Below are 21,603 nucleotides of genomic sequence, written 5' to 3' on the forward strand. Positions count from 1 at the left end.
AGAAACAGCTGGCCAGGCACTCTATTCTTATGTGGCCGGGGACCAGCCAGGACCCTCAGGAAGGCAAGGACCTTCGTATTGTAAGTCTCCTGGCCTGTGGGCACACGGGGACTGCTTGAGTTGAATTGATTGATCAAGGCAGATGATGCATGGGAGACCCCCCAATCCAGCACCCTGCACTCACGAGGACTCAACAAACCCTCCCATTTTGTTGGTAATTTGGTCCCTGGTACAGCATGTCAATTTCAAAGCTTTCCTAAGGCCGAGGGTCATCCTGTCATCCTGGCCCTGAGCATTCCAGAAGAATGTCTCTGTCCCTCCAAATTCTAAACAGGACCCCCCCAAAATAAAAACCCAGTCCCAGCATTTAGTGATCATCATGGACAGAAAATTCTTCCTCACCTCTCAGGTCAATCTTCAAACAGCAGTCCATGTTCTTACTGTGTTCAGTGGGAGAGACCACACAAGAGCGGGGCCTGCTGACCATGGGGCCACCCCATGCGTCTTCTCCTCCAGCTCTGTTCCCCTACCTGGCCTGACTCTTCCAGAACCTGTTCCTGCTCTAGGTATGTGTGGCCAAAAGGAAGGCCAGGCCCCCAGCGGGCTACAGCCCCACTGCCCAACAAGGCAGCTTAGAAGCAAGATTCTCACTGCTGAGACGGAGGTTGTGAGTCTTTCGCTCCCAGCCGCTGCTGTAGGAAGGAGCTGGCTGATCTTTCTGAACAGCAATTTCCAGTTTGGAACTGAGAGTCTTTATAAGATTCTCCTCTTGGACCAAATGATTCTCCTTCTAAGAACATAGCCTGAGGAAAGAATCTCTGACTTCAGCAAAACTTGTTTGGAAGTTTATCATATAATCATTCATAATAGTGGAAACAATGTTAATAGCTAATGAGGTGGAAAGGTTGAATCATTTTTATAGAATGCATTCACATAATAGTTTATTATCTATTAAGTATATTTTAAAATAACTCTTGGAGACTTTAATTTCTTACAATACTAGAAATTGAACCCAGGACCTAGCATATACTAGGAAAGCACTCTACCACTGAACTACATCCCCAGCTTTTTTTATTTTACGTTGAAGAAGAGCCTTGCTAAATTGCCTGTGCTGACCTTGAACCTGTCATTCTCCTGCCTCAGCCTCTAGAAGAGCTGGGATTATAGGAATAGACCACCATGTCTGGCAACTTTTGGAGATTTTTTAAATGAAAAGTAAAAATGATTAATACACAGTACATGAAAAGATATAAAATGTATATGTAGTATAACTTTAATTTGTGTGTGTGTGTGTGTGTGTGTGTGTGTGCAGACTTGTGCATGAGTGTGTACAGCAAAAAGCCTACAGGAAACAATATCCAGTAGGATGGTGGGCTCTTAGTTGATAGATATTTTCCTAGATTTTTTTTTCTAACATTCATGTTATTATTTTTATGAGTAATAAGAACTACCCCCTTTCTTCTTTTCTTTTTTTGGTATTAGGAATTGAACCCAGGGGTTCTTACCATGCAGCCACATCCCCAGCCCTTTTTATTTTTTATTTTGAGACAGGTTTTTGCTATATTGCTTAGGTTCTCACTAAATTGCTGATGTTGGCTTTTTCTTTTTTAATTTTGTAGTTGTAGATGAACAGAATGCTTTTATTTTATTTATTTTATGCAGTGATAAGGATGGAACCCAGTGCCTTCACATGCTAGGCAGGCGCTCTGCCACTAAGCTCCAGCCCCAGCCCTGAGGTTGGCTTTGAACTTGTGATCCTCCTGCCTCAGCTTCCCGAGCTGCTGGGATTACAGGCATGCAGCACCATGCCTGGCTAAGAACTACTGTTTTAAGCACTCCTATGCTAAGCATGGTCCATACATTATCTTATTTCATGCTTACACATCGTCCCAGTGATGTCAATCCCCTTGATTTTCAGATGAACCAGCCAAAGCTTAGAGAGGCTAAGTAACTTTCCTACAGCTACACAGCTTATAAATAAAAGCAGACTCTAAACAGAGCCCACAAAGTTGTGAAAGATTAATACTGTCATGCAGTGTAGTGGTATGGGTGTGGGCAAGTAAGTAGTGCCAATCTGCATGGCCTGTGGGTTTCTGCTCCAAGTGTATAAATGCCACTGCTTCCCAACTCGGGATCCTCTTGCTTGAGGTATGCTGTCAGGCAGTCCGGCCAAAACTCCTGATGGAATCCCTCGGGCAGAAAATGACTCTGTTCAGAGTCCTGTAACACAATTCCAGGGCAGTGAGGCCCTAAGTGTGGGCTGGGAGAACAGTTGCATCTGGGGTTTGCCAGCAGAATGGGGGAGTCGACCACCCCCGGGCATCTCCCATACATCACCTGTCCGCTGCCTGGTATCTGGAAGTTCACTGGGCCTTGGGGAGGTATGCTTTGGGAGCCTCATTGCTCATGGAACTTTTTTCTGAGCCTGGGATCAGTGGGGGAAAGTTTCTCTCCTGCAGCTCGGGCACCAGCCAGGCCAGGCGCCTCCCTCCATGCATGACTGCCACACTAATGTGCTGCTGGAAGTGGGGAGTCGCCCTGGCTTGGCAGCACAGGCTGGTAGGAACAGGGCTGAACGTGGTCATAGCCTGGCTCTGAGGGAGGCTGTTGGAGCCAGCAGGACAGGGGAACTTGGCTTCGCTTAGGACACACAGACATTAAGGAAATTGATGATCTCTCTGCTCTGGAATGAGAGGCAAGGAGACTTGAATTCTATTCATACTGGAATTGCTTGCCCCACTTTTCAGATGGGAAAGCAAAGGCCCAGAGCCTGAATAACCCAGGGAGACACTAGTGCCAGAATCCAGTCCAGTGCCCTGACTCCCAGGCTGCCAATGACTATTGGGTCCACAACTCAACTCAAGCCTCTTATCTCCCACGCCACTCTTCGCACGGTCACAGCCACTGGGGAAGGCAGAGCTCATTAGAGACCAGTGCAGCCAGTCTGGTCTGCTCCTCACAGCCCACTCCCATCAACGGGTCCAGAGTCAGACTGTGAGTCCCAACCCTCTTCAAACACCAGGCTGAGAAGCAGCCCACACGCTTACAAAGTGGTTTGGTCTTCTGGGATGAGGCCTTTAAGAATGGTCCCGAATCCACCAGACCTCCCCTGCCCCAGCACCAAGGAACCTCCCTCCCCTATCCCAGCTCCAGTGGTGCTGGTCTTTGAGGCCAGGGAAGTATGTGGGATTTGTTGAGTGACACCACTTTCATCTGCCTGGCTGGAAAACCCATCCATGGAGAAATGCTGGAAGCTTTAAGTTGGGGGAGAAAAATAATAATGAAGTGAGTGTGAGAAGTCCGGAGCTGACAGCTCTGGTGGGAGACGTGGTCTTCTGGCCAGCTGCCTGGGGGTTTGTGCAGGCTCAGGTTTCTGTCTGAATGGGGCTCCTCCACCCCAGGGCTCCGCTTACCCCTGCCCCTCCCCCACTCGGCAGCTCCTGGGTCCGTCTGGAATCTAAGCCATTGCTTGGGAAGCAGGACCTCTAGTAACTCTGCCCTGGAAGGAAGGTGTATGGCTGGGATGGGGGAGTGAGGCAGTGGGGAGTAGGGGAGGTATAGATTGTCTTCAGGACATTTTCCCCCAGGGACCTAGGCATTTGTACACTTGTGACTTAAAACTCTGGGTTCTAATACGCATTACAGAAAGCCTCCCAAATGCTGGAGTGTTGGGAGCTGGGAACTGCAGAGCAGGAGGTATTCTGGATGAAAGGAAGGTGCCTGGGAGCTGGGAGGAGGGAGGAAGGGCAGCTTTTTTGCTCCACTGGGGATGAAGGAAGCTGTGTGCCGGCTGCACGAACTTCCGGTGCCAGCTCAACTTCCTGGGAGGTATTTATAACTGACTTTCAGCCCCCAGTGATTTGTGGGACAGTTTTAAACCACTGATTTCATTAGCACTAAATCATTTCTCTTGGCTAATTGAAAAGGAACCAAGAGTGGAGCCCATCTGAATGGATCAAATCAGCAAAAAAAAAAAAAAAAAAAAAAAAAAGCCAATATGCTGATACAGCGTAAGACTTCAGCTGGGATGGTTCTGGGGCCCCTCCCTGAAGTTCAAAATCCACTTTTCTCTCAAAAAGCCAGAGGCTGTGAGAAACAAGCCCCCAGAATGGAGAATTAGGAAATGAGCTTGGCTTTTAGCAGGGATGGAGGTTAGACATTTGAAAGAACTTCCAGCCTAGGGAGATGGGATGAGAGATTCTGAAAGAGGTGGAAGAATGCAGTGGCCATTTCTTCTGTGTAGCTGTTTGAAGTTTCCATGTGTCCTGCCTCTGTCAGCTTGGGCATAGACAGAATGGCCTATGGCCAGGAAGCACTGTTGGGGGAAGCTGGTGATGGAGTGGCCTGGGAACATCAAGTCTTGATATTATAGAACTCAGAAGCCTCTTCTGGGAAGAGGGCTGGGCTGGGCTGGGCTGGGCCGGGTGTGAAAAGTAGGGTCTGGGCTCCTGCTGGATCACTTAACTGTAAATGCCAGGAAGCTGAACACCCAGCATTACCTGCGATCGCCACCGCCAGCCCCATCTTTCCTCCATAAGAACACAACCACCATCTGGCCAAAAAGGAGACCATGCCACCGTAGGATAAGGGAATCCCTGAGAGAGTTGGCAGAGCCCTGGGCTCTGGGGGTGAAGATGGGAGAGGAACGATGAGTCCCACTGCTATGAACAATCCTAATCCCTATTCTGAGCCAGGAGCCAGCCAGGCGGGCGCTCGGGGGATGCAGAGCCCCCACCGGCTTCCCTGCCAAGCCCTGGCCAGCAGACCCCAGCTTCCTCCGCTTCCTGCCAATGCTCTACCCACTCTCAAGTGAAAACCACTGGCTGCCCATCTTTGTCCTCCTCTCCACACAGCCTGGGGTGACTGCCTTCTCTGCCAAGGACCAGGCAGCTGAATGGCTCTCTGAGTGGTGTGGACATGGGGGATGGGCTCGGCTCTCCTATGCAAGGCCCCTGGACTGCCCACAGCTCAGATCTTCCATCCTCTCTGTCCTGAGAGGTTGGCAGAGGTTAGAGACTGGAAAGAAGGCGAGACCTGCAGCAAGTGACTATTGCAACCCTGTCCTCAGCCCTGAGGGCCTCTTCAGGATGCTCAGGCTGAGGAACACAGGGAGGTGTGAGGGGAGGAGCACAGCCCAGGAGTCACCAGGCTACTGCTACTCAGCAGTGTGACCTGGGGCAGGTTACTTCCTTTCAAGCACACGGATGTTCTCACGTGCCCGTGTAACCTCACCTCTGGTGCCACGCAAGAGCTGTACAAGGCCCCTAACCCACAGGTGGTGAGTGCAAGTGTTGTACCCACAGTGGAGGCGTTGGGGCCTGTTTTTCCAGCGAAAGTCTGTGAGCACACTCCCAGAGAGAAGACACAGGTGTTTCCTCATCTCAGGGCTGGACATGAAGTGAACCAAAGGGGAAGGACAGTAAGGGACAGGAGGAATAGCAGGAGTCAAGTACAAGGTGTGTATGTTTAAGAATCTGTGTGTGAGGCTGGGGGTTAGCTTAGAAGTAGATCACATGCCTAGCATGTATGAGGTCCGGGCTCAATCCCCAGAACCACAAGAAAAAAAAAAAAAAAAGAACTTGAGAGTGAGTGTTTATGACAAATGTGTATGTGTAAGAGTGTGTGCAACCCCATGTCTATATGCAGGTGTGCATCTCTCTATGTCAGTGTGTTTCTCTGTGTATCTGTGTGTATGTGTTAGGGAGGATGTGTGCGACTATGTCCATTTCTACGTCCACCTGAGTATAGGTATGTGTAAGTGTGTGTGTGTGTGTGTTAGTCCATAAAGGTTGCTATAACAAAATACCTCATTTTGGGACGTTTATAAACCAGAAATGTGTTGATCACAGTTCTGGGAGCTGAGAAGCCCACAGCACCAGCAGATTCAGTATCTGGGAAGGGACAATTCCTCATAGCTGGTGCCTTCTGTATGTCCTCACATGGTGGAAGAAAGGGACAAATGTGCTTTCTTAAACCTCTTTTATTTATTTTTATCATCATCATCATTATTATTGGCATGGGGAGGAAGCCAGGAGTGCCCTACCACTGAGCTACATCCCTAACCCTTTTTATTTTTGAAACAATTGAAGTCACTGAGGCTGGCCTCAAACTTGCAATCTGCCTGCCTCAGCCTCCTGAGTAGCTGGGATTACAGGCATGTGCCATCAAGCCTGGCTTTTAAGTATCGTTTATAAGGGCATTAATCCCATTCATGAAAGCGGAGCCCTCATGACCTAATCTATACCCAAACATCCCACCTCCTAATTTTATTGCATTGAAGATTAGGTGTCAACATGTGAATTTGGAGGAACCAAACATTTAGATCATGGAAGTACATACCTTGCGTGAGTGTGAGTGAGCATTGTGGGTAGTACGTCTGTGTGTGTGAGTATTACTCTGCATGTGGTATTTGTCTGAGGCAAGCAGTAGCACAAGTCATCCCTTTGCTGTGGCACCAAAGGACACAACTTTCTGTTCCTTGAGACCAGACTGGGCCTCCAACTAGAAGTGAAGCCTGAGTTGAGGATTGCATGGGAAGACTGATCAGGATTTTTTTTTCCTGTTCTTTCTTTCTTCATGTATGCACACGCATGTGGTGTGTGTGTGGATTAAACCTAGAGGTGCTTTACCACTGAGTTACGTGCTCAGCCATTTTTTTTTAATTTAAATTTTTGCAGTGCTAGAGATAAACCCAGGGACTTGAGCTACATCCTCAGCTCTTTTTATTTTATATATATAAGTTTATATATATATATATAAGTTTATATATATATATAAGTTTATATATATATGTTTATATATATATATAATTTTGTTGGGGTGGGGATTGAACTCAGTCAGGGGCACTCGGTCATTGAGCCACATCCTCAGCTCTATTTTGTTTTTTATTTGGTGGTGCTGAGGATTGAACCCAGGGCTTTGTGTATGTGAGGCAAGCACTCTACCAACTGAGCTATATCCACAGCTCTAGAGACTGAGTTGCTTAGCACCTTGCTTTTGCGAGGCTGGCTTTGAACTCTCGACCCTTCTGCCTCTACCTCCAAAGTCAGAGGGATTTCAAGCATGCACCACCATACTTGGCCTGATCAGGATTTCAAGGGCAGAAGAAAGCATGTAGCAGATGGAATGGGGAAGCTTGTGAGGAGGCCTGTGTGGTCTAGGAGTTCCTCTGTGGCATCTGGACCCCAAGGTCATTCTATCCACTTTCTGGTCTCTGAATACATTACACCTAAGCCATCTTCCTATAGTCAGAGTGCCTCAACTTCAGAAGGGTCTCCATGAAAAGAGACCCCTCCTCTTCCTTCATGAACCCACGCCAGGGTCTTAAAAGTGCTTAGATTGGAAACTCAGCCTAATCTTTGGATTTGTTTACCCACCCCACTCCAATCTCATATAAATTGGTTGCTCCATTCATAATCAAATAAGAAAACAGAAATTTAGGTTAAAAGTGAAATATTCTGGTGACAATGTTTATGTTTTTCTGACTAGAATGGTTGACAAAAAGTAAATTTGGGGGTCAAACAGAGAAAGGAGATAAATTCTGTGCTGATGACTTGACTTAATAATAACTAGCATGTATTCAGTGTCTATTATGATCAAGGCACAATCTGAAGGATTTTCCTCGAACTCACCAAATATAACAACTCCATTAGGAAGGTCTTATCATCATGTGCATGTTACAGATGAGGAAGCCCATGGAGGTCAAGTACCTTGCTCTTGACCTCAGGCAGGAAGCCCTACAAATTTGCACTGGTGAGTGGATAAGTAGGAGAGTGGGAAGATGAGGACAGGGCAAATAGAGAGGGGGTGGCCAGGTTCCAGACCTCTGTTTTGGGCTACCACTCTGTACTGTGCAAGGTCTGTGCTTCAGTGCTTGAGTTCAGAGATGCTCTAACCCTTCAACAAGAATAAGTCCACTGTCTTTCTTCTATTTTTCCTTTTTCCCTCCCCCATCTCCCCCTTTCCCCTCCTCTCTACTCCCTTCCTTCCTTCTTTCCTTCCTTCCTTCTCTCCTTCCCTCTCTCCCTCTCTTAATATAGCGTACCTTTTCGTTGCTGTGGTTTAAAAGTCCTGACCTCTTGGAACCGACATCATAACTGGATTCCCCAAACGCAGTCGCGGCCCCTTTAACAGGGCCGCTGCAGGAGGAGCTGTCCTATCAGCACCACGGCCGCCGCCCCGCGCGCCCCGCCCACCCGACGCTGCCGCAGGCGCCGCTTCAAGGGCAGAAAGGGCTGCGGCGAGCTGGCCCCGAACTTGCCACCTGAAGAGTTCTCTGGGCCTGGGAGGAACGTTCTTCCTCCCCGAGCCCCGCCTTTGGCCCCGCAGATCAGAGGGAGCTGGCACTTAGGCCCTCACCACCTTCTGAGCTGAAGTTAAATATTTAAAGCCCCCAAATACTTACTGGCTCTGGGGCTTGGAGAGCATTAAGCCAGGAGCCTCCATTTGTCCTGATGGGGCCTGGGTCCAGAATGAGTGGAGGCTGAAAGATCTGGAGGCTGGGGATGGAACGGAGACTGGAGGGCGAGCAGCACATGCAGCCTCTGGAGCTGGTCCATCTGGGTCTAACCTTGGCTTTGCATTTACTAGCTGTGTGATGGTGAGCAAGTTCTTTAGCTTCTTCTCTGTGCTTCAGCATCAGAGCCTCTGAGGTAGGGATGTTAATAATGGCAGCCAATCAAAGGACAGTTTAATACAGGTAGAGCACTTCCCACGGAGCCTGGCACGCAGTCAGTTAATGCAATGAAAAAGAATTTGGTTTAAAAATAAAGCACCAGGGTGAGGAGGCGAGCAGACAGCAGGGGTGTGGACTGAAAGGAGAGGAGTGGGACAGGCTGGAAGTGAGTGTTGGGGGTGGTCTGTACACCATGCTCAGATCCTAGGATTGTTCTACTTCCTGGAGGAAGCCACCAGCTTCTCCACTCAACTGCCATTCACCTGACAGTCCCATTTGATATCGGAATTTAATTCCTTTCCTTCTGAGGGCAGGGACAGCTGTTCTCCTTAACATAATTTCTGCCATTTCTTGAGCACCTTCTATTTGCCTATCTCTATGCTAAATGCCTTATTTTTATTCACTTTACTTAATATTTATGAAATCCCCATGACTAAGTTAGTGCACAGGGCTCTGGGCCCAGAAAACTTAACTTGTTAAGCCACATAGCAAGAAGTAGCAGAGCTAGAATTTGAACCTATTGATGCTACAGGTTTCTGTTCCTGGCCAGGCTAGTGGTCTATCTTCCTCTGCTCTGCTGAAGGCTGCAGGCAGCTCATCCTCTATCCCTGGGTACATGGGATGGAGGGTTACTTGGAAAAGAAGGTCATTTGTCCTTGTGATCATAATAGCAAAAACATCTATTGGCTTCTTTACCATATTAAGCATTTCATGTTTATTTAACTGATACGTTTTTTCCAAGTAACCATACTAAGCAGGTCTTGGTCTTAGTCTCATTTTAAATATCACAAAACTCAGAAGTTCTGGAATTTTCCTGAGGTCAAACCATCAGCAAATGGTAGAGACAAGTTTTGAACCCAGGAACTCTAGCTCCAGAGTTTTACTCTCTAACCATTATACCACACAGTCTCCTTGAGGAGCAGATTCTGTATTTTGGAACTAATGGATAGACCCAGGGGCATGGGGGAATCCTATCATCAAATGAGACAGGGTCTTGCTAAGTTGTAAGGCTAGCCTTGAACTTGTGATCCTCCCACCTCAACCTCCTAGGTAGCTGGGATTCTAGGAATTCGCCGAGGTGCCTGGCTGTTTTCCTCTCCTGATGCACACTGCACATGCTGCTTGCTGTGCATGTGTTTCTTCCCCACCAGATTTCTGGATCCTTGAGAGCAGAAGTTGGGCCTCAGCCATTGTGATTGCCAGGGCACCTGGAAAAGCACCTGGCATATGGAAAGTGCCCAACCAGGGTGTGTAGTTGTTGAACAAAGGGATCCTGCCACAAATCCTTTAATAAATGGGAAGCTCTTTGTCATGTGAAGTACTAACACTTTAGTGTAATTTGCTGAGGACAAGGATCCTCACGATGAGGGAATTAAGGAATTCCTGAGACCCTCGTGTTATTCACTGAGGATAAGTGAAATTTCAGTGCTTAGGAGGAGAACATATTTGGGGGTAGGGGATCTGATAGAATCTCCCAAGTACATACACCCCCCACACACACACACATTAAATATTACCTTGCTTCCCCTTCCAGATTCAACCCTAACCTGCCCTTGACCCTCCTTTAGACATTGCAAAGGTGTCATAAAGGATATTGGGTGTTGATATCCAAGCTCTTTGATTTGAACAGAAGCCAGTCCAGGACTTGGGGGCCATTACAGCTAACCATGCTCATCTCAGGAAGCCAACATTACCTTGTTCATCCTGCTTAGGACTTGAGACATTGGGGAGTAGGGATGGAGTCAGAAAGAAACTAAGTCCCAGAGCAAGCCTGTTGTCTCCCAAATCATTTGGTCCATGAATAACACAGATTGGATGCCACAGCCATCTGCAGGCATCTGTCTGCAGCCCAGGAGAAATCACCTGGGCAGAGGCTTCACCCTTGATCTCTGGGGCCACCATTGTTTACAGGTCTCAGAGCCCACCCTCCCCATGCATTCTCTTCCCTTCCTTCCCCATTTTCTCCACCCTCCACTGTCAGAGACCTGTAACCCCAGAACCTTCCTCCTAAGTCCCTAGCCCAGGCCACCTGCCACCAACCAGGCGATATTAAACCTGTGCCAGGCTGGATTAGGCCCATCATTTCCTTCCCTCCATGTTACTTACAATCTCACAAGGGACAACGCCCCTCCCTGTACCACCCGTACCCCCAGCACTACCCAAGGCAAACACTATGAGAAGGGCAGGAAAAATGGGCAAGATCTGAGGTGTTGGGGAAGAAAGAAAAGAAAAAGGCCTCCTTTGGTGCTACCTACATTGGATTTTCTGCTCTGTAAACAAGATTCAGCCTCCCTACCCCTCACTTGAAACTCCATCTCTGGAAGGCCCAGACCAGCCATCCAAGCAAAGAGAGAGCCAGATACTTTTTTGGGGGGGACACATTTTTTGGTACTGGGGACTGAACCCAGGGGTACCTAACCACTGAGCCACAGCCCTTTCTTTAATATTTTATACGGAGATAAGATCTTGCTGAGTTGCTTAGGGCCTTTCTAAGTTGCTGAGGCTGGCTTTATTATATATAGTTGTCAATGGAACTTTATTTATTTATATGTGGTACTGAGAATCAAACCCAGTGCCTCACACATGCTAGGCAAGTGCTCTACTACTGAGCCACAACCCCAACCCTGAGGTTGGCTTTGAACTTGCAATCTTATCTCCGCCTCCCAAGCTGCTGGCATCACAGGCTTGCACCACTGTGCCCAGCTTGGACACATTTTTGTGTGCCCAGAGGATCCATCCAAGAACCTGGGCATCCTGCCTATCTGCATTCAAATCACACAGCTCTCCCACTTTCCATCCTTGTGCATCCTTGGGCAACTCACAAAAATCTCAGCGTCATGTTCCTTACCTGTGAAACAGAGATAATAAAACTCACCATCTCAGGTTGTTATAAAAAACTAAAAATAATGTCTCAACAAAGGAGCCTGTTCCCCGGGCCTAGGGCTCAGTGTCCTCAGAGATGCCCTTAAAGACGCTGAGTACCTTTGTGTTCCCACTCTGAAAATATACCTGGAACAGTCATTGTGACCCCTTTACCACCATGCCAGAAGGACTCATCCCATTTGGGGAGCCCTCTACCATCCCAAACCAGATCTGATTCTCCCAGGCTTTACCTGGGACAGTGGTTTTCACTTTCTATATACATCCTAGCCCCAGCCCCCTAGGGCCTGTTATCCAGGGAAGATGAGAGAGCAGGGCCCCAATTGCAGTGGAAAGGGAGGTTGGGGCTCCTGGGACCTACCACAGAAATGTTTTACAATCCTCCCCCATTGAGCTTTTGAAAAAATGATGATCCAGTAAGAGCAGCGATGGTGTGTGATCCATTAGCGAATGAGGTAGGCGCAGCCTTCGGCCTTTTGGCTCTCTTAGCTGAAAATCTAGTCAGTCCTAGGCAGAGAGCCTGGGGAGGTCTGAGCCACGGGAGTCCAGGCTTGTCCCTGCAGATCGTGGAGCTGGGGATGCATGGAGGACAAGGTAGGTGAGTCGGGCTCCTGGGAGTTTGGTTCCCTGGCAATAAAAGCCAAGTTGGGGAGTAGCTCCCAAAAGAGTCTCAGGCAGAGCCAAGATGCTGTTCTTCCAGAAGGAGTGTTTAATTGGATTTGGAACCCATGCTGGGACTTGGTGGGGCTTGGGGCTGAAGGCAGAAGCAGAAGTGGGTCAGGCATGATGGCACACTGATGGTACACCCCTGTAATCCCAGCAACTCAGGAGATTGAGGCAGAAGGATCCCAAGTTCAAGGCCAGCCTTGGTAATTTAGTGAGACCTATGTGAAAATTAAAAATAAAGGACTGGTGATATAGCTCCAGTATCAAAAAAAAAAAATTATAAGAAGTGGGCCACATGGCACCTTATTGGAGAGGGGACCGAATCTGGGAATGCTAACATCTCAGAGATGATGCGACAGGTCAGTGTCCTAAGACCCTTCTTTTAGGAATTCATATGATTGTCTTTGCTGGGCAGTGCATAGCCCAGCTCTGCTGAAAGCCAAGGTCAGCTCCGACTCACATGAACATCTGAATACGTCTGCATGTATGTTTCTGGTCCTGCTCAGCATCTTCACAGATGTACAAAGCTGACTGCTAAGGGGTCATAGAAGGAGGAAGACAAAGTAAATCCACTGTCACCTCTACTGGGGAAGAATTCAGACTACAGGTCCATAAGCTAAAGCATGGTGTTTTCTTCTTATCTTAAAGACTTCCGGTCTCTGCCTGTCTGCAGTTTCTAGATACCATCTTGCCCTCATTTTACATAACAGGCACAAAGAGGTTAAATAATTTTCCAAATTCTCACAGCTTCAGGTGGTAACTGCTTGACCTCCTCTGAGATCTCTTTATGAAAGTACTTCTCGGTCCCCATCATTGGGCCATTCTTGGTTATGCTGGGGCTGAGAACAAGGCAGGATGCCTACATGGGAGACTGGGAAGGCAGAGGGTGACTCAAAGCATCCCTTCAGTCTGGTGGGTGGTCGGGGAGCAGCATGGATAGATGGGGAGGAAGTAGAAGTCAGGCAAGCCCTGGACATAGTCCTCCAGGTCTAGGCAATGGGCAGCCACTGGAGAGACAGAAGTGAGCTGCTCGTGGTTCCTGAACACCCATGCCTTTGCCACCCTCCTCTGCTGGAGGAGACGAGGGTTGCTTTACGTCATCCAGTAATGGCATCAAATCATTAAAGTACAAATTGGAGGAACGGAGGAGGGAGGTCACAGTACTTCTTTCTTGTGGAGATTATTTCACCTTTGTATAGAGCCATCCTAGAAGCTCCGACTCTCCCTGTGGTTCTATAAATCCATCAATGTTCAAGACTCTGCATTGACTGCTTACGGTTTAGCCTGTAGCTGGTCCCAGTGCGCAGGGTCAAAGGTAAGGGAAAGGTCAGCAACAGCCATAAACAATCCCATGCTGTTGGTGACAGCTTCATCCACAATATGAGAGAGAGAGTCCCACTGGGCTGAGGTGGACGGCTGTGCTTTGGTGGTCTCTTTAATGTCTAGATGTCCTTCCTCTCCATCTTCACTTAATAAAGAGTTTACCCTGCAAGAGGCAAATTGAATATTTTCATTGCATGTAAATCTTTGCCCACATCTTTAATCATTTTCCTAGGATAAATTTCTAGATCTGGCATTGATCCCACAGCAGTGTGTGAGGGCCCAGACTCTTATCAACACTCAATATTATACTTTCCTTTCTGTAAGACAGTAAATCTGATAGCAACAAATAATAACCTATTTAATTTCCATTTCTTAAATTTCTAATGGAACCCTTTGTCCTTGTATTGTTCTGGCCAATTATGTTTACTAGTTCATGAGTTTCTGGGTGTCCTTTGCTATATTCATTAGAGTGTTTGCTTCTTAAAATTGATTTAGTAATATTCCCCATCTGTAAAGGTCTGAACTCCTGGTTCTTCGTACCTGTTTCAAATATTTTTATGGTTTTCTAATACTTTAAACCTCTTTAAAGGGGTTTCTTTTTTTTTTGTCCATACAGAAGTTTTCATTTTTATGTACTCAAAAATCTATCAGTATTTTCCTTTATGGTTTCTGTCTTTGATCTGGTGCTTAGAAAGGGCTTGTCCATAACAAAACTATGGAAATATTCACGCATGTGTTCTGAAAACTCTTTTATAGCTTCATTTTTTACATTTGACTCTTCAATCTGTCTGGAAACGATTGCATGTGTCTTTGTGAACTGCTGCAAAAACCTTTTAAATGAGTGTGAGTCATTCATTAATTAATATGACAGGATGGGGGAAATTAGCAGAGGGGAAGGGGTTGAGATCTGGGAGAGAGACAGAATAATTAATGGATCAAGGTTTGGAAGAGAAGGGATCTAGTGCTATTGGTAGAAGGTATTTAGAGGGAACTTTCACAAAACAAAAGTGAGACAGTCTCTGAGACTAGACCAAGGGGACAGGAGGCAGCAGAAGTATTTTGCCAGGGCAGGAGTTCAACAGGGAATGGGTAGAGTTGAAGACTGTGAACAGGGTGCCCAAATCCTGTGGGACTGACTGTGGGACAGGGGACAGCAGGGTGGAGCCAGGAGAGAAGGCCTCAATGAGGAGGACCAGAGAATGGTAGGAGCCAGGTGGCAGGAGCCTCAAGGAGAGATTTACCAGTTACAGGTTTATGATGGGGAACCGTGAGACTGGCTGTTCTAGCTCTGAGCCCAGTGTCCTGTGGAAGAAGACCGCGCTCCACTGGAGAGACGTTGCAGGGGAGAGCCAGGGACCAGCTAGGTGTGAGTAGAAGGAACAGACCAAGAAATGGCTGAGGGCATGAGGGAGTTTGTTTACTGTGGGCAGGGCTTTCTAGATTCAGGGTACCATGAAAGATCTGAGAGGGAGGGGGCTGTGGGAAAGATATTCTGTCCCCAGTCCTTGGGAGGAAGTCAAGGAAAGTTAAACAAAGCCCATTTGTAGAGTGCATAGCAGTTCGCAAAGCACTTTCACATGTGAGTTTGCATGAGTGCTTTGCAACAACTCTTCCTTTGGAGCAGAGAGGTTCAGGGATGTGGCCTGGTCAGGATATGAATCCAGCAGTCTCCATGCTCAAGCTTCTGTCCCTGGGGGTAGGTGGTGCTTGGGCCAGGACCTAATGATCTTCTCTCCCCTCTCCCCGCAGGACAGTAGTCCACCCTGAAGCTTCGCTGACCATGAATGGGATGGCCAACGTGAATTCTGCCAGCCGCCCGCACTATGCCTCCTCCATTCCTGTGCCTCGAGCGTCTTCCCAGACCAGGATCCATACACCCGGTGCCTCTCCCCAGCTGCGGCCCCGCCAGGCTGGCCTGGCCCTGAGCCCCCAAAGAGCAGCCTCTGCAAGACTGGGCAAGGCTGCAGGTCCTTCCAGAAACTCCTCCCCCAAGGTCTCCCGGGGCAGAGGCACCCCCAGGGCTGCTGGGGCAGCGAAGGAATCAGCAGAGGATGGAGAAAGCCTCCCCAGCTCTCCCTGGAGCAGTCCCAGGGTAACCCCCAAAGCAGCCCTCTCCAGCCAGGCAGGGTCCAGAAGAGTCAGAGAGGCTCAAGGCACTCATGGGAAGAAGAAGGCCCAGGAAGGGATTCCAACCCGCCAGACCCGGGGCAGGAGCCCGTCCCGGACAAGCTGTCATGGAGAAACCCACATACCAGGGACTTCTGAAGGTCGAAAGCCTCCTAGCTGCCCAGAAAAAGATCAAAGAGACATAAACTACAAAACTTCTGGGATCCTCAGGTCTTTGGAGCCCGACGACAGAGCATCTTCAGGGGCTTCCTCTCCAGTCTGCAGTCCCATGCAGAGCAAGCGCCCCTCCCCGACCCCAGCCATTAGCTTCTCCTCCGTCCATCAGCAGAGCCAGCCGGTCACAGCCACCGTGGCCCCCTTCCAGTACAGGTGAGCTGGGGGAAGAGGCAGGGAAGGAAGGAGGGAAGAAAGGTGCAGGGACCCAGGAACAAGGCCAAAGAGGAGAGGGGCTTTGATGACCAGTGATTGGTGGAGACCAGAGGGCCCCAGTGTATAGGCAGGTGGAGGCCTAAAAACCTGGGGGTTTGGCAAGCTGAGATGAATGGAGGACACAAAAGGGGACCCTAATCCAAGCTCTGGTCTCTCTGAACTCTGAGGACTCTACAACAGAGACTGATAAGAAGGATATCCCTAAAATGTTCCCTTCTCCTGCTGTCTGGGAAATGAAACAATATATCAGGGTATTGTGGATACCTGGGCAGCTAGACCCATACTCAGGTGGGTGGTAGGTGGGTTAGCCTGGCCTGACTCATAGAGGACACTTGCCCACTACACATAAGACAAGTCACATTGTCTTGGGCACTGAGCTTCCAGTTCAGGGTGAGTAAAACTCTGCGTTGATCTCATAATATCTTCTGTCTGTTTATAGGTCTCTCTTCCTCTCTCACTTGCTTCTTGGCTCCACTGATTACATTGTCCTGTGTACATCTGTATGCGCATGGCGTATCGCAGTCAATAATGTTCTCAAATAGATAAAAACTAAGTGTTGTCACCACTGGTAGTGGCGGTGGCTGACCAGTATTTATAACAATGTGGTCAGTAAGTCAGTATCTCTAACCTTCTTCATGAGTTAAGTGTACAGAAAAACAGTCAACTGTGATTTTTATTTATTTTTTTGATACTGATGCTTTACAACTGAGCTACATCCCCAGTTCGTTCCCTGCCCCCCTCCGCCTCTCTTCATTTTGATACAGGGTCCAGCTAAGTTGCTGAGGCTGGCCTCAAACTTGCCATCCTCTGACTCAGCCTCCCAATTGCTAGAGTTACAGGCATGTGTCACTGTACCCAGTTTATCTTTTTGCTTATTGATTTTGGTGTCACTAGGGTGTCACAAGGCTTTGTGCATACCAGGCAAGAACTCCACCACTGAGCTACATCCCTAGCCCCCAACTATGATTTTAAAATAAAAAAATAACTCTTTACTAAAATAACTACATTAAATAAACTAAATTTTAATTACTCTTTATTATACAGTTTAGAAATGCCCAAATGCAAACTAAGTACCTTCATGACTAAACTTGCTTCCTATGTTTTTTTTTTCTTCCTATGCTAATGTAAGGAGTGCTCTCATTTATATTTTGGGTATAGAAAAGCTTGTACATCGTTCCCTAGATACTGGAGCCTCTGAGGCATCAGCATGGTTGGGAGTGGGGGCAGAGAACTACTAGGCACATCAGCCTTCAGTGGAAGCCAACTCGCATGCCTTGATCTCTGAAAAGTCAAGTTCAGTTTTTCGTACCTTCCAGTAAAGGTGACTTGGGGTCCTGGACAAGGAAGTGAATAGTCCCAATCTGTTCTGCATGGGCTCAGGCCTCTTTTAGAGTGCTACGTTCAGTTACGAACACCACATTTTACAAAGACGTTGACGCACGAAAAACACATTTAGAGAAAGACTGGCAGGTTAGTGAAGGATCCAAAAAAGGTGTTATGAGGGTGATTAGAAGAACTGAAGAAGTTTGTTTTGGAAAGGGAAGGCTTAGGAGGGCTCGAGAACTGTTCTCAAATATTTGAGAGCTGTCATGTCGCAAGATAAATTAGATTTACTTGGTGCAGCTCCAAAGGACTGACTCAGCGTCATGGTGGGGAGACATTCGTTCGAAACAGATTTGAGGCTCCATAGAAAGAACTTTCCAGCAACGGGAGGGGAGTACAATTTGACTGTAAGGCGTGAACTCCCTGCAGGGATTCCATCTGATTCTGTGGCCAAAGGGAGTTCTTCTCCGGCAATCCCTGGCTCTCAAATCATCCCTTCGGCCTGACTGTACTGTCCATGAAGTGCAAAAATGTCCCTTTCTTTAAGGAACAACTTACTTCTGTCCCTTGTGACTTTTTTGATTCAGATTCTGAAGCTGAAGCGAAAATTCAAGAAACTCAAGAAATGCAGGACAGACCTTCTTCTTCTCCTTCTCCTTCTTCTTTCTCCTCCTCCTCCTCCTCCCAGGGTCCCAGGCATGTTAGGCAAGCGCCCCTAGCCCTGACCTTCCTTTGACGGGCATTTTTCTCAGTTTAATATTTCTCTGATGATATTTTGACTTTCCTCTCCTGATTCCCTTCATTTTGAATTCATTCTCTGGGAAAAAGTGTCGAGGTATTAAATTGTTTCAGATTTTTACATTATCCACTCGACAAGTCCCATGGTATATTTAGAATCTGGCATTTTCTGAAGAGGTCAGAATATTTCCCTCTGAACATTTCAGTGTAACTTAAACAGAACCGTGTTGCCTTCATTCCGCAAACATTCATTGTATGTTTGCATTTTAAACAGAAATGGAAATACATCACATCTTCCCAAGAGGGGTTTTCTTTGCCACTCTCCTGCCCCAGACTATTCCCATTTCACGCCATGGGTTCGGGTTAGAGGGTCATGGCTCAGGCAAGAGTGAGATTAGGATCAGAGGTACCTGAGACAGTGAAGGAAAGATGGGCTGGGGCCCAGCACACCCTGCAGGACTGAGAGCCTCTGCCACAGGCAGCTCTGCTGGGAACCTGGCTGGGCCACCCCTCCAAGCTTCGTAGCCAAGGGAGTGCCATCTGCTCCCGAGCATCCACAGACAGCCTGTTTTCGTGGAAATTTGCCCCTGTCCCCAGCTCTTTGGCCTTTTTCAAAGCCCCAGGTGAATACAGAAGCAGAGATTCCTGGGCTCCCTTCCCCATCTTTAGCCCGGTTGAGTCTGACCTGCTTCTCCAGAGGTCAAATCTCTGCCCCATCCTCCCAACAAGCTCTTTTTGAAGATCTGGGCATGATCTTCTCAGTGAAGCTGATCTCTGTGTGCACCACCTCCTCTCAACACCCCCCTCCCTGGACAGGAGGAAGGGGAATGCCCCTGAGGCCACCCTCTGGTCTCACCTGATTCTGTCACATCTCTCACTTCCCTTCCCTTCAAACTTCTGGAAAAAAGGCTATGGCAGCTTCTCCACGGTCGTTACATTCTTCCACTTACCAAAGATTTTCTTTCCCTGACAGATCACTTTGATACGTGATAGAGAATTCCCTTCCCCTGGTAGAATGTTCTATATTACTTTCTCACCAATATGATGCGTTTCTTAGTTCAAAAACCCAAGTTCATAAGTCCACAGTAATTTCTTCCAATAAATCAATCAACTCCAGTTTTTCTTTATCCCCTTGGTAATTTGTGTACCTGGGCAAACTGATGTTCTCATCATGCCAAGCACTCTCAAAAGCCAGGATGAGGTATCCTGCTTTCTCTGAGTTCACCCCATCCCACCTGATCCCCAGCACCCATCCAAGGGGCCTGCAGACACAGGAGAGCATCACGCTGCCTTGAAAGGCTTGGAGAAAGCCAAGTAGTAGCCACAGACACTTCAAGCAACTCCAGATTGTCCTACTGGTCTGGGCCTTGAAGGTCATCCCTTCACCTTGTGATGGAAGCCAGATCCAGAGAGAAAAGATTCCTTCCAGGTTGCACAGTTGAATCCATGACAGAGCTGGCCCCAGAGTCCCAGTCATCTCAGTGTTGAAATAAGTAAAACCTGAAGAAAGACAAATCTCAGCAGCATCAGAGACTCCCAGGGTCCCCTGGCCCAGCCTGTCAGTTTCTCCTCCTGCCTGTAGTCCTCCCCTCCCCCTCCTGCCAAGCTGCCAAAGGGTCCATTTAGCTGGCGACAGCGGGAGGATGGTGGGCGGGCCAGCTCCAAGAGCCCAGAGTAATTGCCTGTAATGAAAGCTCCCACAGCCTTTGTTCCTGGGAGCGATTGTACGGTTGGGGTTGTGCTCAGAGGTTTCTGTGTGCTTGGGAGCTGATGCCCAGAGACCTCACCCTTCCTTCCTGTTGCCACAACTGGCCCAGCATGGACTTGGCCTCCCAGGAGTCACTGTGACCCACGTTGAGCCTACTCCTCCTTCTTTCCTGACCTCCCCGTGCCTGGGTGGTGAGCGAGCCCACAGAGACTGGTGTACCCCCTGAGCATGCACACAGCTGTATGCGTGCACATACTGAGGGCAAAGACCATGGCAAAAGAAAGGAACAAGGCCTGGAGTTGCCGGGAACTCTTTTGCCCTGTGGTGAACCACGTTCCTGGGACTGGGTAGAACACTAAAAGGCTACAAGCATTGGACATCTCAGTGTCTGATTCCTGCTGGCCCAGCTTTGCACAAATGCCTGTCACCTGCTAGAGGCTGTGCCTGTGCACATACCCTTCAGAGAGGCCCAGCTGGCCCAGAAGGGTTCAAAGCACTAGCAAAGGGAAAGAACCAAGCTCAAAGGAAGATTTCTTTGTCCATAGAGGGGTTTTGAGGCCATGCATGAACTATGCTTCTTGGTCCTGCAGGTTACAGACAGACCAGGAGCCAGGTCCCCTCCCCCAAAGCAGCTGGGCCCTCGATGGCTACTCCAGTCCCCCCAGCAGGACTGAGGACAGCTTCTCCTGTATGGGTAAGTGCTCTTTGGAAAAGACTTCCTCCTGGGCTGGGGGCCACTGGTCTAGAACTCTCCTCATTGCCCACATGGAAGAAGTGACCTGGGCCAAATGAGTCCGTCACTTAACAATGCAACAACAGCTTGTGAACCGCATGCACTTGGAGTTTTTACCACACATGACTCAACTCAGGCTTGGTCCGTCCAATCCAGGAGAACGTCAGGGTCAGGATAGAGGAGTGGCATAGGGGTGCTGTGGGATGCTCGGGTTGTGGCGGTCACTGTGTGTGCCTGGTTTGAGGTCATAACAAAACAGTATCAAGCTGGGAGAGTGGGATCCAAGTTCTGGGTGAAGCCAAGCTTAAAAGTGGAAGTGCGGGAGCCAGGGAGGGAGTCCAGAGCCACTTGGCTAGCTGTCTGATACCCTCTTCCTCTCGGGACCATTGTCTCCCACCTGTCCCCTTCCCAGTGTCATCCTGTACTTACAACATCTCACCTGGTGCACATTATTTATAACAACCTCCAGAACCTGAGATTGACAAGACCTTTGAAACTCAAATACTGTGACATTCCTTAAGGACAGAGACCTCTCTTGGTCTAGGTGCATCCTCAGGTCCTCAGAGTCTCTGAATGAATGAGTGAATTAATGACAAGAGATGAGTGAGCTCTTTGTGTACCTATAGCTTGCGTCCTGAGCAGGTCAGATTCTACACTTTCAGCAGTGTTTAGGGGTAATTTGTTGATTTTCTTGCAGCATTAAAAAATATATATATCTAGAATCTGGCAATGATGCACACAAGGGGCACTTAAGACTGCTCACTGTGGGGAACAGCTCTGCCCTTTAGTTTCTCAGACAAAGGAAAACTTATTCCAGAAAAGTAATAAACTTGACTTTGGAAGATCTAAGATTGTCCAGAGGGTTTGTTTTACAGTTTCACTGCAGTACCCTTTTCAAGGGGGCAAAGCTAAGGCTTAGAACTCAGCTTACCCTGGCGTCATTTGACAGCAATGGCATTGCCATCCTTGTTATCTCTGGGCCCTGCTAGGCAGGTGGTCAGG

At 48.2% G+C, this 21,603-nt stretch overlaps 1 protein-coding gene across 6 annotated transcripts in view; it reads left to right on the forward strand.

Moving 5' to 3' along the window:
• Window positions 1-21,603, forward strand: part of Nav1 (neuron navigator 1) — a 252,591-nt gene that overhangs the window by 59,659 nt on the left and 171,329 nt on the right. For all 6 annotated transcript variants that reach the window (XM_021729867.3, XM_040277226.2, XM_078022573.1 and 3 more), the window contains exons 2-3: window positions 15,293-16,039; window positions 20,459-20,562. In XM_021729867.3, the coding sequence (XP_021585542.2) occupies window positions 15,324-16,039; window positions 20,459-20,562 (820 nt within the window). In that variant the 5' untranslated portion in view covers window positions 15,293-15,323. The remainder of the gene's footprint in view (window positions 1-15,292; window positions 16,040-20,458; window positions 20,563-21,603) is intronic.

This window comes from Ictidomys tridecemlineatus, chromosome 10 (genome assembly GCF_052094955.1).
Source record: "Ictidomys tridecemlineatus isolate mIctTri1 chromosome 10, mIctTri1.hap1, whole genome shotgun sequence".
NCBI lineage: Eukaryota > Metazoa > Chordata > Mammalia > Rodentia > Sciuridae > Ictidomys > Ictidomys tridecemlineatus.